Here is a 17,500-nt window from a genome sequence, read left to right as displayed (position 1 = left end):
ATATATTATGATTACATCATTATATCAAAGGGTTAGGGTTATGTCTCCTTTATCATCATTCCATAATTCTTCCTCTATCATCCTGGCCCTCTTTTATTCCTCCATCAGTGTCTGCATCGGAGACTCCTTTTTCTTAACCTCGCTGGGCATAAAGCTGTTTGGCGCCCTCTAGCCGACAATAATGTTATCTCGCCTGCAAATGCTGACGATGTCCGTTAAGATAATAAGCAGGTTTCGGTTACACTTGTTTTCCAAGGCGACAAGTGTAACCAAGACGAACCTATGTATAATGTATACGTTTATGGACGTATTCTTCACTCTGTAGGTGAACAGAATGTCATTCTAACTGCTGAGGATGGCTGGTGGTCCACAGCGCCATCAGGAGGTCAATGTGGATCCATACACACAGCTGTGGGTTAACAAGCTACTTAGCACTCAGCATGTAAAACAGACCTGAAACTGCACCATACAGAATTATTGGCCCAAGTAAAAGAACCGATACAAAACTTAAATCTACTCAAGGATTTAACTTGTAAACCCTGACTAACATAAATATTTTGATATACTCCCAAGGATTTAAATGTAAACCCACTTCTCACTCAAACGGCTTATCTCACTACCTCTCGGTGACCTCATTTAAATGCTTTGAAATGTTTGAGTGACTTTCCACTGAGGTTTCATTGTCTTTTACACTAATGTAAATGAGTCAGGAAAAGTTTCTGGTTAGAACTTTATTTCAAACACAAAACAGTTCAATTTCATCATCACTGACACACGACACATGATCAGTGCTGCTACACAAACGCACGGACGCACGTGCGCGCACGCACGCACGAACGCACGCACGCACACACATACTCACACACATTCACACAAACAAACCTGCAGAGGAAAGTAAAAGAGTAAAAAAGTAAAAAAGGAGCTGTGGTGGTTTAAAAGAAGTCCAGGTCTTCAGGGGCGTCCAGGTCTCGGTACTCTATGATTGAGCGGGGGTCTCCTCGAACGCCCCGGCTGGAGAAAGAGAGAGGTTAGATACAGAGAGAGAAACAGATCCAGTAGTCCTACTCGGTTATAGCAGAACCTCTAGTCCTACTAGGTTATAGCAGAACCTCTAATCCAGTAGTCCTACTAGGTTATAGCAGAACCTCTAATCCAGTAGTCCTACTAGGTTATAGCAGAACCTCTAATCCAGTAGTCCTACTAGGTTATAGCAGAACCTCTAATCCAGTAGTCCTACTAGGTTATAGCAGAACCTCTAATCCAGTAGTCCTACTAGGTTATAGCAGAACCTCTAATCCAGTAGTCCTACTAGGTTATAGCAGAACTTCTAGGGGAACATGGCACAGAGAGGGAAACCAAGAACTGAAAGGGCTGGAGTTAGGCCTTGTTACCTCGGTCCGGATATTAAAGAAGGGAATTTCTACGATGGCCAGTCTACACAGTGTTGATTTGAACCCTTCACAGACACTTTTTCTAATAAAGTTGGTGTCCAGGCAGACTGTTTAACCACGTCTTCCAACCGGATCTATTTTATTTTAAAGTTTAAATGCCTCCTGAGTTTTTACTCACTGTTAGCCTATTGGGAACTTACAGATCCATGCCTCCAGCAACAGGATGGGTGGAAACAAATACTAAGGGAACCAGAGTGAAACCTCTCATCCATTGTCAGCCTTCAGATGTTAATCTCAAGCACGACCTGTTAGACTAAAGAAAAAAGACAGACATACCTGTTATTGCGTTGTTTTCCCGGGAATCCCGACCCGTGACCTCTGAAGTTGTCATAGTTACCACGGCCCCCGCCAAACTGGTTAGGAGGGTAGGGCGGACCCGCCCCTAGAGAACAAACACATGCATGAGCACCACGCCGTGAAATAAAATGTGTGCGTTCGAGGGTGTGTGTGTGTGTGTGTGCCGTTACCAGGGAAACCTTGCATGGGCGGTCGGACTCCAGGGGGATATCCCAGAAGGCTATGCTGCTGTGGCGTCTGACCCGGAAATACCTGTAGGCCAGGGGGCGGGGCTAGAGGGAGAGAGAAAACCATGTTCTCTTAATCCGCCGGGTGGATCCCTGAAAAGTACGGACATCTGGACACACGATCACCACGAGTGTGTGTGTGTGTGTGTGAGTGACTGGAATCTTTCTCACCCTGAACAGGTGGTGGGGGGGGCTTGTTCTCGGGGAGGGCGGGTCTCTTGGCGTCCAACAGGAAGTTGTTGAAGAATTCTACTTCCTGCCTCACGGCGGTCACCTTGTCGCCGTGTTTGTTCAGGATGTGTTTCCGGACAAATTCCGGAGCCTGCGAGCAGCAAACCGGGATAACCATCACTACGGCAGCGCTTACTCAAGATAAACCATGATAACCAAGACACTAGCGTTTCTAGATCGGTCGGCAAGCTAACGTTTCCCAGGGTCTGTTGTATGCGTCCTAGCCGAAGGGTTTCTAGTTATGCTCTGGGCATACTAGCATGGCGGTTAGCATCTCCAAGTTCTGTTAGCATGTGTGGTAGCATGGCTGCGTGTCTCACCTTGAACTTCTTCCCGCTGAGTGGACACAGCCACTTGTCCTTCCCGAGCTCCTGCGTGTTTGCTACGAGAAACTTCTCCACCTGCAGGGAACACGGTGGTGTGGCGTATAATAGTAGTATGGTGTATAATTGTAACACATAGGTACTATTGTGCATAGTAGTACGTGTGTTTAGTAGTAGTACTAGTAGTTAATGGACTGCATTTATACAGCGCTTTCTAACCAATGGCCACTGCAGGCGCTTTACAATGTTGACACACACACACACACACACACACACACACACACACACACACACACACACACACACACACACACACACACACACACACACACACACACACACACACATCGAACTAGCAACCTTCCGGTTAACAGCCAACCCGCTCTACCTCCTGAGCCATATGCCGCCCCTATTAGTATAGTGTCAAGTAGTAGAAGTGGTAGTCTGTAGTCGTAGTATATATATATATTTAGTATACCTCGTGGTCTGGGTCCTTCTTCCCCAGTCTGGCAGCCTCCTCGTCACTCAGGGATTCAGACGAGGTGAGCAGCACGGCCAGACGCTCTTCACACATCTTCTGGTGCTCGCCAACTGTCCACACGCAGTCAATACCTCGTCAGTACCAGTTCAGTCTGCACATACGTGTTCTGTATCCGTGCCGTCGCTCCCAATTCAGGCAATTCACACAATCTCAGTGCAGTAATGGATTGAGCTAGTTATATTAGTAGTAAAAGTAATATTATAGTACTTTCTGTGCCTTCTGTAGTAAGAATATTATGGTGGAAGTAGTACCTTCTGTAGTAGTAATGTTATGGTGGAAGTAGTACCTTCTGTAGTAGTAATGTTATGGTGGAAGTAGTACCTTCTGTAGTAGTAATGTTATAGTGGAAGTAGTACCTTCTGTAGTAGTAATGTTATAGTGGTAGTAGTACCTTCTGTAGTAGTAATGTTATAGTGGAAGTAGTACCTTCTGTAGTAGTAATGTTATAGTAGTACCTTCTGCTGTGGTAATGTTGCCCAGTGGAGCGGGTCCTCTGACATGGATCAGACCACAGCGATGGGGCATCTCATCTTCAGCAGGATACTCACAGAGGTTATAGTAATCTACCGAGTGGACCAGACGCAGATACACCAGCAGTCTGTCTAGAACCTAGACACACACACACACACACACACACACACACACACACACACACACACACACACACACACACACACACACACACACACACACACACACACACACACACACACACACACACACACACACACAGGTTATAATGTCAACCAGGTGAAGTCTGTCTAGTATATATTTATATATATTAAAATCTATCTATAATAATAAGTCGTCTGATGGTACCTTGAGTAGTGTTTCATCCGTTTCCACGGTGACGTCGCTGGGGTCCTTGCCGTCCCCGGCCTCGTTGCCCCCGGTGACGCCGGTCAGCTCCTCCTCCTCGGCGCTGACCTCCTCTATCAGGTAGTCGGTTATGTTCTTCAGCACCGGATTGCTCTCCGTCGCCTAGCAACCACCATGACAACATCCCTCACCACCTCTTCTCCATCATCCCTTTGTCCCGTCGTCGCTTCACTCCTGCCTCCATCATGTGCAAGTCATCTGTCTCACCTCCCATGTATTTTAACTTCTCCAGTATTGGGTCTCTACTGAACCGTTCTGTCACTGTGAGTGTGTGGTAGGGGGTGTGGTAGGGTGTGCGTACCTCCTCTCCCCACAGAGAGCCTTTCTGGTCCAGGGCGTGGACAAGGCGAGCCGACAGCTTGATGTCGTTCCGGACCACCGGCTTGTGATGAGTCAGACCATTCACACTCCTCACTCGCCGGGACAGGTCTCTGTTCACCACCGGGGCCAACTCACAGTCCTTTAACTAGACAGAGAGAAGGACACACAGTCAGACAGACAGGTCTCTGTTCACTACTGAAGCCAACTCACAGTCCTTTAACTAGGCAGAGAGGGCACACAGACACACAGTCAGACAGACAGGCAGGCAGATGGGTCTCTGTTCACTACCGGAGCTTCCTCATAGGCCGATGACTATATAGATAGACAGTCAGACAGACGGGCCTCTGTTCACTACTGGAGCTAAATGACTGTCCTTTAACTAGATAGACAGTAGACCTTTAGATTAGATAGAAAGCTCATTCAAGGATTCTACCGATGCGGTGTGCTGTGATTGGCTGAGAGAAGACATGGTGCTCTGTTATTTGTCGTTACCCTGATGTTCTGTAGATTCCAGCAGATCTCCTTGATGTTTACACTGCGGTCAAAGGTAACCCAGCAACGCCTGAAAAACCTGGCAGAGCAGAGTATATTATCATTACATCATCATATCAAAGGGCATACAGCAATGCCAAAAAAACAACACATTGCTATAGCAACATATTGTCTACACAATATCATTGTCATTACATCATTATGGCATTCTACATACACTATCATAACAATCATCAGATAAGATACCATTATATTTATATTATTAGATGTTAGAGCTGAACAGAACACCATAGGGATAGAGTGGGAGATATTATAAAATAGATACGATTTCATTTTAAAAGTAGGTTTTCTTACCTCCTCTCAGGCTGTGGGTCGGACAGCGCCACCCGCAGGAACCCAGGGTACCTGCGACACAACTACAAACATGCACACACAATTACTGGTGTGCATTACGAAGTGTGCATATTGAACTACGGTGTGTGTTAGGTATATTGTACTATGGTGTGTGTATTGTACTATGGTGTGTGTATTGTACTAAGGGGGTGTGTATTGTACTATGGTGTGTGTATTGTACTATGGGGTGTGCATTGTACTACGGTGTGTGTATTGTACTATGGTGTGTATATTGTACTATGGTGTGTGTATTGTACTATGGTATGTGTATTGTACTATGGTGTGTGTATTGTACTACGGTGTGTGTATTGAACTACGGTGTGTGTATTGTACTACGGTGTGTGTAGTGAACTACGGTGCGTGCATTGTACTATGGTGCGTTAGGTGTCTATATGGAGCACTGCAGACGGGTGTGTAGCACGTACAGCTCCCAGCTCCTCTCTACAGACATCAGGAGCGATGCTCCTCATGAACAGGGAGGTGGTGAGGTGGAGGGGGCGGGGCTTAGGGGGCCCCGCCTTCTCTCTCTCCTTTTGGCGCTCCTTGTGTCGCTCGCCCCCTTCTGTAAAGCACACGCATCGATCAGGGTCTCTGCAGGTCTCCACCAGCGGATGTTGATATTTAACACGTTTTAAATGCATTGAATTGATTTTCTTTTCATACAGTGGATGTGTATGAGGGGTGCGTTGCGCCGACTAACCTTCCTCTCCCTCTTCCTCCTCCTCCTCCTTCTCGCCGTCAGAGTGGGAGGAGTCGGAGTCGGAGCCGCTGCCGTCCGCGCTGTCGGCGGACCCGCTGCTGCGCTTCCTCTTCCTGCCCTGAGGAGCCGATGACAACACAACGCTCGTCAGGGTGGTCTTCATGTCGTCAGGGAGACCGGTGATCATGGGGACCGTTTGTCATTGGGATGTCCTGGGAACTGGTTGCCATGGAGGCCATCGTTGTGGGGACAGGTCATCGGGGCGTCTTCGTCGGGAATGGTTTTCAGGGTCACAGTTGTCATGGGGGGGGGGGGGGGGGGGGGGGCAGTCGTCAGGTGTAACGGTTGTCATGGGCCCAGTCCTCGTCATCGGGACAGGTTGTCATAGTGATTGTCTTTGGGGGCCGATCGTCATGGAGACCATTAGTCATGGGGACTGGTTTTTCTTAGAGAGAAGGATAAGGACTCTTACCTTCTTGCTCTCCTGCTCCTGCTTCTCTCCATTCAGCTGACCCTCCTCAACTCCCTCCTGAACCAACCCACGCAACAATATTGTTACCAATAAGAAGAAGAAGAATGTATCAATATAATAATAAGAAGAATATAACTAATGCAACAACCTGGTTCTGGTCTTTGGTGGGCCCAGGCTCAGTGTCTGGTTTGGTCCCAGGAGTACCAGTAGCCACTGGAGCTGCAGCCACACTTGACCCCCCCCCATCCCCTCCTCCTCCTCCTCCTCCTCCCACAGGCCCCTCCCCTCCCACCAACGTGGAAACAGGCAGCTCCAACACCTGGAGATCATGGTCTGTGCCTCCCTCCATCTTTATCACCGCTAGAGAGAGAGAGTGAACGCGTGGGAGAGACAGAGAGAGTGAGTCAGTTCTATGGATACATGGAATGAATAGTCCCTTCAAACTGTCCATCCTCCTGCTCCTCTACCTGCATCCAGCAGCTTGATGATTTTGGGCGCGTGTTCCATGTCGAGTGACATGTTGTCCAGCCAACCGTTCTCCAGAAGGAAGAGGAAGACGCCCATTCGGCTCTTCAGAGCAGCCTGAGACTCCGCCCTCCGGCTGACCATATCCTCAGGGTGGTACTTCATTCGAAACCTGGAGAGAGAGAGAGAGAGAGAGAGAGAGACTATTACTACCAACCAATAAACCGGAAAGAGAGAGAGTACGACTACCACCCCCATAACCTGTAGAGAGAGAGAGGTGTGTGTCTCACCACTCATGTTCTTTGTGAGTGATGAAGAAGTCCTGCAGCTGCTGCCGTCTGAAGTCCAGTTTGTACTGGTTGTACCTCTTCACCGCCTCCGTCTCATCCACACTGTCCTCCATGTTCAGCAGGAAGTCCTACACACACACACACACACACACACACACACACACACACACACACACACACACACACACACACACACACACACACACACACACACACACACACACACACACACACACACACACACAGTTTAGTCTCGAGGTTGAATGGACAAAATAGAGTTTATTAATCCAGACAGTGGAGATATTTACCTTAAAACTTCTCATGACGGGCGGGCCAGGAGGGGGGAGCTCAGAATCCACCATCCCCAGTCTGGGGGAGAAAAGACAGACAGGTTCACGCCTAAAGTCCTCTAGGCAAGACTAGGTGAGAGAGACAGGTTCATGTCTACAGCCTACTAGACAAGACTAGGGTAGAGAGACAGGTTCATGTCTACAGGGTACTAGACAGGGCTAGGGAAGAGACACAGGTTCATGTCTACAGTCTACTAGACAGGGCTAGGGGAGAGAGACAGGTTCATGTCTACAGGGTACTAGACAGGGCTAGGGAAGAGACACAGGTTCATGTCTACAGTCTACTAGACAGGGCTAGGGGAGAGAGACAGGTTCATGTCTACAGTCTACTAGACAGGGCTAGGGGAGAGGGACAGGTTCACGTCTACAGTCCTCTAGACAAGACTAGGAGAGAGACAGGTTCATGTCTACAGTCTACTAGACAGGGCTGGGGAGAGAGACAGGTTCATGTCTACAGTCCACTGGACAGGGCTAGGGGAGAGAGACAGGTTCATGTCTACAGTCCACTGGACAGGGCTAGGGGAGAGAGACTGGTTCATGTCTACAGTCTACTAGACAGGGCTGGGGAGAGAGACAGGTTAATGTCAGGCCAACTAGTCCTATGCTTCCTACACGCCCAAATAAACCGTGTGGGACAACCTAAGTGAACGCGCTGATTGTACTTTGTTTCCGGTACATGGGGCCGTTGAGGTGTAGCGCCCTACCGGCCCTGCAGGGGGTGTCCGGGGTGGTGGGGGTGCATGTTGGGTAGCTCAGGGTGCCAGCCAGGGTGTCCGGGACCCCCGGGGAACGGAGGACCGCCTCCTCCATACGGCATATCGTAGCCCCCCCGGTACGGCTCTCCTCGATGATCATCCCTACAAACAGAAAACATGTGGGTTAGGGTTAGGGAGAGAGACAGGTCAACAGAGACAGTTGTTGAGGTTAGGGAATGAACCGGGGTCTCAGAGCAGGGGTGGTTAACGATTTTACCGGAGTCTGATGCGCGACCGCTGGCATTTTAGGGTTCTCCTCAGGGTTCGGTTGGGGAGAATTAGATTTGAGTTAGATTTCACCACAACCTACTAGTTGTTACTAGTGCGCCATGGTGGCGCGGTAGTTAGTTAAAGAGAATAGGTTATGGCAGGGTTCTAACCTATGTACTAAGCAGCAGTTTCAGTGTTTGAACTAAGGGAAAATACACAAAAAGCGCTTGTGTGATCCGTGTCCAGACGAGTAGCACATGTCTGCCGTGCAATTTTATCAAAACGTTGCATTAAACCTGCTATGTGGCCAATGTCTGGTTTACGGCCAGTTCTGATGAAGTGGTTAGGAGCCAGGCTAAACCAGACTCTCGTCATGCGTTTGTGTTGTTGGGTTGGGGAGCTAGGTGCTAGGGTTTACCAGTCTCTTCTCATGCGTTTGTGTTGGGGACTCATGTGTCTTGGTGGAGAGAATCTCTCTCTGCGTCCGCGGTCGTAGTCCCGCCTGCGGTCACGGCCGCGATCCCAGTCCCTGCAACACACATACACACAATATGAATAATAGGGTAAGAGTAAGAGGATGTAAGGGAGGATCTGTTTGGCCAGTCCTCCCCACAGCAGACGCTCAAGGAGTAGAAGTACGGATTGATGCTTATGGGGGAAGACCTACCTCTCGGGCCAGTCCTCCCTCCTCCTGTCCTCCCTCTCTCTCGACCGCTCCATGTCACTCCTCTCCCGCCGGAACTTGTCCCGCCTTCTCCTGTCAAACTCGTCATCGCTGTCTCCCATTGGTCTAGAGGCAAGAGGAGACAGTTGGTCAGTATTCCAATTCGCTTCCTAGTTGCCTCATTACCTATAGTTAACAGTATATATTACACTATTCAGGGAGCAATACTACAAAATAGTGACATGTGACCAATTGGAACACAGCAACAAAAAAAAAATCAACCCCCTGCATCCCCCCTTAATAAGGTCACAGTTCTGTTAACTGCGAGATTAACAATCATTTGTAATCACAGGTGGCTTCACATGATGAACCTTCTTTACAACGGGATGGGTACCATAACACGGTATTAAACTGAGCAGTAGCTATATTTGCCTGAAGGACCCATACGGTCTTTCCGATACCACTGTACCAAAATGTCCACAGGGGGAGCTATAATTCACAGTCAAAGTTAGACATCAAAACCGTTATCTAATCAATCACAAGTCCACTTCAATACATGTGAGCTTCTTTTTTTCTGAGGAAGAAGGTTAAAATGCATTGGGAAAAATAAAGCATTTTTTTGGATTATTCAGATGAGAGTACCCTTGAAGTATTTGATCAATAAGTTATGAGTATAGTATCGTAATAATCCTAACGACACTCAACCCTACTCAAAACATCCATATACTGGTAACTTCACCACATTGACATTCAATCATACAATATACCAGCATATTGGTGACTTCCCCAAATGAACCCTAACTACATGTTGTAATGCACTATTATATAGGCTGCTGTTGACCTCATCACATGCAGACTCACTACATGTACTAATACATCATAATCAGTCATACTGATGGCTTCACCTGATGAACACTTACTACTCAGTACTACTAATACATCGAATACAGTGAACCCTCACTATCAGTACTCATTCATAATATGCTATTATATAACGTTACTGGTGCCATCCCCACATGAGCACTCCAAACATGCAGTGATAAGTCATGTACTGGTTACTTCAACACATGAACAGTCACTGAAACACAATACATCAGGTACAATCATATTATTTGGCCTTCCTTACATGAACACTTAATACGTGAATCAATAGAATACATCATTCGATTATTATATAGGATGCTGGTGACTGCACCACATGAACGCTCAGTACATGTACTAATAAATCATATTATATAATATACTGGTGACTTCAACACGTGAACACTCTACATGTACTCATACATAATATACTATCATAAACTAGCGGTAGTGTGTTTCTAGCATGTTTAGAGAGGAGAAAGGGAGACTTTACGTCGGTTAGTTTGCTAACTAGCTAACAATAGCACAGCGTTAGCAAGATAGCTCCACGGCTAGCAGCACATGCTAACCCTGGGTCACGGGGGCTACAGGTTTGCCCCCGAACACCGCAACACAGCGTGTTCATATGTATGAGGATGTGGATTTACCGAGAGGGAGATGGGCGAACGTCTTCCATTATTTTTTACCTGAAGTCACGTCTACTGCAGCGTTATAAATCGGTACCGGGAACGCCGCTTCGCTTCTCGCACAAATCCCGCCCTGGAACGAGATTCCGCCGTCGAACGTGATGACTACGAGTACTTCCGGTTCGTTTACCGCTTCGACCCGTTGCTGCGATTCGTCAAAAGAAAAAGAAAAACATTTAAAAAAAATATTTTTGGTAATCCACGTAGACCATACACGCTCGAATGTAAAAAGGACTCATTGAAACTAGTTAAGGCAAAATGCAGGTCCCTCGTTTACTTGCATTGGTTTACATGCCGTGTCACTGCCCGATTTGCGTAGCTCACCTGCGTCGCGCAGATGGATCCACGCCGCCAATATTGACCCTTGCGCCTTTGCACATAAAATGCCTATTAATTTACAAATTTAATTTGCACATGGTTTATAGTTCTGAGAAAATATAATCGAACATAGCATAATGATCAATAATGTCTAAGGGTTTTGGTAAAAATTATCTTTGGGAAACTCTTCCACGGTAACTTTTTCAACACCGGCCTCCAAACACCATTACCCAGGATTCTTAGCGCAGTTGCTACGATACAGAGCATATGCGTCGTTTTTAGCTTAGCTACTCTGACTCATAGCTTTGAATCTGAAGACATTCACATCGGATACACCAGACTACGGAGGTATAAAGAGGTATTGCTTTATAAACACTTGTAACATATCACCCATAACCCTCATTCGTCCTGGCGGCGACACAGGGGTGTCTCGTTAGGATCCGTTGAGACTAACATTAGGTTCTGTTCTGTTAAATCTAAAAACATTATCTTGTGTATCATTAAAGCAAGCAACATTAGCTTATTCTCCTTTTGTCCGTTAAAGATAACTGTAGCTTGTGCACTAGTAAGGCTAACCACATTCATTTGTGTACCGTTAACTTTAACAGTGCCGTTATATTGCGTAGCGTTGAAGTCACCGCTAGCTAGTGTACTGTTAGCTGAGCTGCTAGCAGACGGATGGCAGCTGGTTTCAATGGAGCGGAGCGATACTAAAGTCTTGGCAAACCAGCCTTACGACGAGAGCCTGGAGGTCAACGACTCCGAGGACATCGCTAGCGTGTACACCCCGACACCGCAAACACACCAGGTACACACACACACACACACACACACACACACACACACACACACACACACACACACACACACACACACACACACACACATACATATTGGGCTGCTATATAACTCTTTAGTTTGTACCGCTACATGATGCGCTACTAGTCTCTTTATCAAAAAATTATCATAGTCATCATAGTCTCTGTACGTGACATGATGTCATCCCAGTCTCTATATCAAGGCATGATGTCATCCTACTGTCAGTATCATGACATCATGTCTTGCTCTAGAGAGACTTGAGGCCGAGGAGCAGAAAGGGGCGGGGTGTAATGGAAGCCAATAGCAGCAGCGATGAGTTTGAAGAGGAGGACAGCCCCCAGAAGCGACGGGAGCCAATCAGCAACCTGGCTGGACTGGGTCCAGAGCAGGAGGAGGAGGAGGATGAGGAGGACTCTGATGAAGAGGACTCTGATGATGACGATGATGATGAGGAGGAGGGGGCCTCGGCGCCCGAGGGCGCATACGACCCCGCCGACTACCACAACCTCCCTGTTTCTACGGAAATAAAAGAACTGTTCCAGTACATCACACGGTATGATGACGCCACAGCACAGCATGTTCTAATTGTGTGAGGAGTGTGTACCTATAGAGACACCACGGTGTGTTCCTATTGGTAGAGTCAGTGTGTAACCGCGATGTCCTCGCTGTGCGTTTCTTTTGGCTGACTGAGGTCTTGTGTGACGTTTCAGCTACACCCCCCAGGTGGTGGAGTTGGAGAACAAGCTGAAACCCTTCATCCCTGACTACATCCCAGCAGTAGGGGACATAGACGCCTTCCTTAAGGTACCTATACTACGACCGTGACTCATTTCTCAAGGTACAAAACTACCGCCTTGAAGCCTTCCCCAAGGTTCCTATGCTACCACCTATACACTTTCGCAGAGGTACCTATGCTAGCACCTAGACGCCTTTCTCAAGGGACCTATTCTACCACCTTGACAGCTTCCTCAAGGTCCCTATCGTGCCACCTAGTCGCCTTCCTCAAGGTGCCTATGTTAACACGGAAGCCTATGTACTCGGACCTCTAGGTGCCTCGTCCCGATGATAAGCCCGATGACCTCGGCCTGCTGCTATTGGACGAACCCTGTGTCAAGCAGTCTGACCCCAGGGTGCTGTCGCTGTGGCTGTCAGAGGAGACCAAGCAACACCACCCCACTGAGGTTCTGCCCCTGTAGTAGTACACCTATAGTACACTTGTAGTGATATACCTGTAGTAGTACAGCTGTAGTAGTACAGCTGTAGTAGTACAGCTGTAGTAGTACACCTGGAGTACTACACCTGTAGTATTACACCTGTAGTAGTACACCTGTAGTAGTACACCTGTAGTAGCTGCTCGATCATGGAAAAAATAATAATCACGATTATTTCGGTCAATATTGAAATCACGAATATTCAAACGATATTTTTTTAGTTGAAAACATGTTTTAAAATTACGCCTTAAAAAAAATACACAAAATGTTCAAAAGAAAATGTTCAAATCTAAAATAATGTACAGATATGTATCCAGCTGAAATCGAAATCGAGATCGAAATTCGATTAATGGCCCGGCCCTATGTAGTAGTATACCTGTAGTAGTATACCTCCGATGATAATATTTGATCCTGAATAATGCGATTCAAGGCTCCATTCTCCCTGTATTGATCCTCCTTCCACCTGCCCCCGGCTCTCCTCCTGCAGGTGAAGAAGGTGAGCAGTATCCGCAGCCCCCACCAGGAGCAGAAGGCCCTGGACAGCTGGATAGAGAGCATATCGGAGCTCCATCGCTGTAAGGCCCCGGCCAGCGTCCACTACGCCCGGCCCATGCCCGACGTAGAGTCCCTGATGCAGGAGTGGCCCGCCGAGGTGGAGGAGCTCCTGGGCCGCGTGGCGCTGCCCAGCGCCGAGCTGGACTGTGACCTGGCCCAGTACGTGGACATCGTCTGTGGGCTGTTGGACATCCCGGTCTACAAGAACCGCATCCAGTCCCTCCACGTCCTCTTCACCCTCTACCTGGAGTTCCAGAACTCTGAACACTTCAAGGCGCAGAACCACGACCGCCTGGCCTCCTAGAGCTGTGCAGAAGCTCCTAGAACCGGCTAGATCCACCCTGGAGACCCAAAAGAGCCAGCCAGAACCCACTGGACCCACCCAGAACCAACTGGACCCACGTAGAACCAGCTAGACCCATTTCGAGACCAATAAGAGACAGCTAGAACCAACTGGAACCACTTAGCACCAGCTAGACCCACCTAGATTGAGCTAAAGTCACCCAGGACCAGCTAGACCGGCCTAGAACATCCGTAAACCAGATAGAACTACCTAAAACCAAAACCTTGACCAGCTATAACTATAACCGCCCAGAACCAGCTAGAACCTCCGAGAAATAGTATTGAGTCTCAGAGAACCAGACAGAACCACGGCCGCCAGCCAGAATGAGACCAACTAGAACCAGACAGAACCAGAGCAGCTAGAATGAGACTAGCTAGAACCAGACAGAACCAGAGCAGCTAGAATGAGACCAGCTAGAGACGGAGAGAACCAGACCAGCAAGATTGCAACCCGCTTGAACAAATAAAACCAGATCTGTTTGTTGTACCTGAATAATGGTGATATGGTTTCTTATAATAGTTATATCATAATGTTTATGATTATATAATTATATTATACATAATTTAGCTGTTTGATGACTCTGTTGAACTCTGTGTTGGAGACATATATGAGTGGGATGTGTATTATTAACATTATATTGGGATATTTACATGCACAATAATAGGAACACAATCACAAAGGTTTGACACGACAAGACATTGAGAAGGTTAAATAAACCCTCTACAAAATAAAAGCTCTCTGTTTATTCCATGACGCTGATTGGAGGTTCCATTCCCTCTAGGCAGGGCTTCCTATAATATCATTTGTATAGTGAGACTTGGATGTACTTCATCCCAGATGGTAAGATCAGTTGTGACGCATCCCAGCAGCCAGAGATTAAGTAGTTAATCACACATGTAAACGGTTGGCATTAGATTAACAATATAATAATTAATATTTGTATAAATAGTTCTTATTTAGTACCGCTAGAGGGCATTAGAGCGTCTCCTCCTAGACATCTCCCACCATGCAGCGGGTTGTTATTGTTGACGAACATGGGACCGAGCGGCTGTGCGTTGCGGAGGACTCTGGTCCGATGCCGACCCGTGACGTCCCGCCCGGGGACGGCAGAGCAGGTCAAAACTTCCTCCTCACCTAATTTAACCACTTCTGAACGCGTGCCACGACGCTGCCGTGTCACCGTGCAGCGACACATACACCCCTCCAGCCGTCTATCTGTTCCTCTTCAGTCTGCTTTGTGTTTCATTCTGCATCGTCCACCTTATGACGTCCATCCATCATTCTTTCCCTTCTTTATCATCCCTCCCTCGTTATGTCTCTATCGTCCTTTCATTATTCTGTAGGGCATATATCATCTCACAATCATTCTCCTTTCACTTTCATCCTTCCATAATTCTGTCTCTCCTCTATGTTCCTGCATTTCTGTCTCCTCGATCATCCCTCCTTCATTCTGTATCGTCCATCGTCCCTCCTTCATTCTGCATCTTTGTAGAGTGATAATGATTTATATTATACATATTTAATATCATGATACATATTATAATGTGTATGACTACATTGTAGAGTGATAATGCTAAATATGCTAAATAATGCTTTAAATATAATATATTTATGTAAATAATGTATTTATGACTATTTTAAACTGATAACGATGCATATATAATACATATATAACAATACAATATAATGATTAATTATCAATTGTGCATGAAATTACTCGGTATTGTAGGGTGGCGTCCCCTGCTGCCCGGTCGTATGTCGGCAGCCCCTTGTGGTGCTCCAGGTCCACCGCTACGGAAGAGATCCCCACTCCTCCCTACTCCTCCCCCAGGGGGTCCTGTCTGGTTAGGCACCCACACACACTCATGCATGCACCCATCACACACCAAACTGGAACAACGGTTCAAGAAAAATTAGATGTTAATATGAATTGTGTGTGTCACGTCTAAAGTGACACACACAAACACACACACACAAAAATCCACTCACACAAACGGCCACACACACACACACACACACATATTCCCTCACACACACAAACACGCCAAACGCACACACACAACCACATGCATGTTAATGGGGACATAATGGGGACACATTGACACATTATGGGGGACTTGAGATTGGTTTGTGCCTCTGCCTCCTTGCCAGGCGACGACCTCTACGACCTGACGGTAACCGATGGCGACTGCCGGCTGTGCGTGACGCTTGAGCCAGTCCTCAACAGGTTGGTGGAGAGAAACACCCTCCACGTTGGGTCCAGGTTAAGGCACGCCTCCTTCTCGCTGCCCCTTCACCAGGGGGAGGGGCCAAGGGACCCGGGCTCAGCCAATCACGTGGAGAGGTAAACATTTGCTTCCTTCGTTATGTTGCTGATGGTTGAGTCTTGCCTCGACTGTCTACTCCATTGTTTGTGTGTGCGTGTGTGGTAGTTTCAGGCTGGTGAGTGTTTCTGTGTGTGAGGAGGAGGAGGAGGAAGAGGAGGAGGACGAGGCAGTGGATGATGAAGACTGTCAGCAGCTACCATGGTTCAGCTTCTCTCCAGAGATCCGCCCACCAGCAGGTAACCATGACAACCTGCTCATTATCAACCTATTAAATACATGATCATTACAACCAAGCCTGCTGTGTGTCTACTGGACGGCTCTAGGGGGTGTGATCCCGCTGCTGGCCAATAGGAGCAGCTTCCTGCCGCTGTGGAACAACCGAGACTACATTGGCTCTGTGTGGCAAAGCTCCGCCCACACATCTGAGGTAGACACAAGCTCCGCCCCCGCATCCGGCGTAGACCCAAGTCATGCCCTCACCGGAGGCGAGGAAGAGGAGGGTACGTTGGAAGAAAGAGCGGGAACAGAGCAGACATAAACAAAAGCTTTTGTTCATCGCTCCAAATACGTGTTCCGTACCATCGCCACATGCTCATGTAAAGACCATCAAGGGTTCTGCACGGGTTCTGAGACATTATGATAATAATGTTTACATATCGTTCGCCTCATAGCATCATTGCCCAAGTAATATTTTGGCCAAATTGTGATGTCTAACCTGACTCGACTCTCCTAACGCTGCTGATTCACGGTGCCTCATTGGCTATATCCTAAGCCAATCAGAGTGCTTTTTGCACTCCATAATCCCTAACAATATTTTATCGCTAAATTCAAGAGGAACCTTAAAATATGTAATTATGCTATGATATGGGGTTCCACAGGGGTCAGTTCTCGGTCCCATCCTGTTTTCATTATATATGCCTCCCCTGGGCCAGGTCCTTCATACCTCGTGGACGCCACCCTGCTAGAGCCACTCAACATTCTCCATTTTAGATTTTTGTAACACAGGACTCGTGTGTGTGCAGCTGTGTGTGCAGCTGTGTGTCCCAGGGTGACGGTCCGTGAGCTCAGGGAAGAATTTTTCTCTGGTCGCCATGGCATTGGGGGTGTAGTCAAACGGCTCCTTGTCGTACGCATCATCAACCGGGCTCACCTGATGTATTTTGGCAAACCAGACCGGAAGTGTGAATGTCCTTATAAGGTAACAATGGCATACACATACACACACAGTGATAGACACAACCAGTGATACACAGCGGTGCACACACTCTGCTCTCTCTCTCTGCAGGTGGTGTTGGAGGTGTGTGACCGCTCGGCAACAG

At 47.5% G+C, this 17,500-nt stretch overlaps 3 protein-coding genes across 9 annotated transcripts in view; 2 read left to right on the top strand and 1 right to left on the bottom strand.

Moving 5' to 3' along the window:
• Nucleotides 1–712: 712 nt before the first annotated feature.
• Nucleotides 713–10,752, bottom strand: LOC115529604 (serrate RNA effector molecule homolog). 2 transcript variants are annotated; one of them, XM_030338435.1, is made up of 22 exons: nt 10,609–10,752; nt 9,065–9,187; nt 8,816–8,926; nt 8,137–8,289; nt 7,391–7,451; nt 7,083–7,210; nt 6,795–6,964; nt 6,476–6,687; nt 6,328–6,384; nt 5,856–5,973; nt 5,581–5,717; nt 5,117–5,178; nt 4,763–4,841; nt 4,251–4,415; nt 3,890–4,051; nt 3,526–3,679; nt 3,008–3,120; nt 2,527–2,607; nt 2,147–2,297; nt 1,919–2,020; nt 1,728–1,833; nt 713–1,011 (listed from the first exon to the last, which is right to left on the bottom strand). In XM_030338435.1, exons 2-22 carry the CDS (start codon nt 9,181–9,183, stop codon nt 933–935), a joined length of 2,520 nt encoding a protein of 839 aa, XP_030194295.1. In that variant the 5' UTR covers nt 9,184–9,187; nt 10,609–10,752; the 3' UTR covers nt 713–932. The 2 variants fall into 2 exon arrangements, with proteins under 2 accessions (XP_030194295.1, XP_030194294.1); XM_030338434.1 differs by having other exon boundaries at nt 10,570–10,716.
• Nucleotides 10,753–11,156: 404 nt separating this feature from the next.
• Nucleotides 11,157–14,587, top strand: ift46 (intraflagellar transport 46 homolog (Chlamydomonas)). 6 transcript variants are annotated; one of them, XM_030338437.1, is made up of 6 exons: nt 11,157–11,274; nt 11,535–11,734; nt 11,997–12,298; nt 12,456–12,549; nt 12,795–12,926; nt 13,444–14,587. In XM_030338437.1, exons 2-6 carry the CDS (start codon nt 11,621–11,623, stop codon nt 13,813–13,815), a joined length of 1,014 nt encoding a protein of 337 aa, XP_030194297.1. In that variant the 5' UTR covers nt 11,157–11,274; nt 11,535–11,620; the 3' UTR covers nt 13,816–14,587. The 6 variants fall into 6 exon arrangements, with proteins under 6 accessions (XP_030194297.1, XP_030194296.1, XP_030194299.1 ...); XM_030338436.1 differs by having other exon boundaries at nt 11,160–11,284; XM_030338439.1 differs by having other exon boundaries at nt 11,162–11,284; nt 11,586–11,734.
• A 259-nt stretch (nt 14,588–14,846) lies between these two features.
• LOC115529839 (RPA-related protein RADX) overlaps nt 14,847–17,500 on the top strand; it is an 8,296-nt gene continuing 5,642 nt past the window's right edge. The window contains 7 exon segments of the mRNA XM_030338921.1: nt 14,847–14,969; nt 15,584–15,698; nt 16,006–16,198; nt 16,293–16,417; nt 16,505–16,681; nt 17,204–17,379; nt 17,467–17,500. The exon segment at nt 17,467–17,500 is cut by the window's right edge and continues 120 nt beyond it. Coding sequence (XP_030194781.1) covers nt 14,889–14,969; nt 15,584–15,698; nt 16,006–16,198; nt 16,293–16,417; nt 16,505–16,681; nt 17,204–17,379; nt 17,467–17,500 — 901 coding nt within the window. The 5' untranslated portion in view covers nt 14,847–14,888.

Source organism: Gadus morhua, chromosome 17, assembly GCF_902167405.1.
Source record: "Gadus morhua chromosome 17, gadMor3.0, whole genome shotgun sequence".
Lineage (NCBI taxonomy): Eukaryota > Metazoa > Chordata > Actinopteri > Gadiformes > Gadidae > Gadus > Gadus morhua.
Note: the sequence above shows the minus strand (reverse complement) of the source record. Positions and strands in the feature narration are given on the sequence as shown.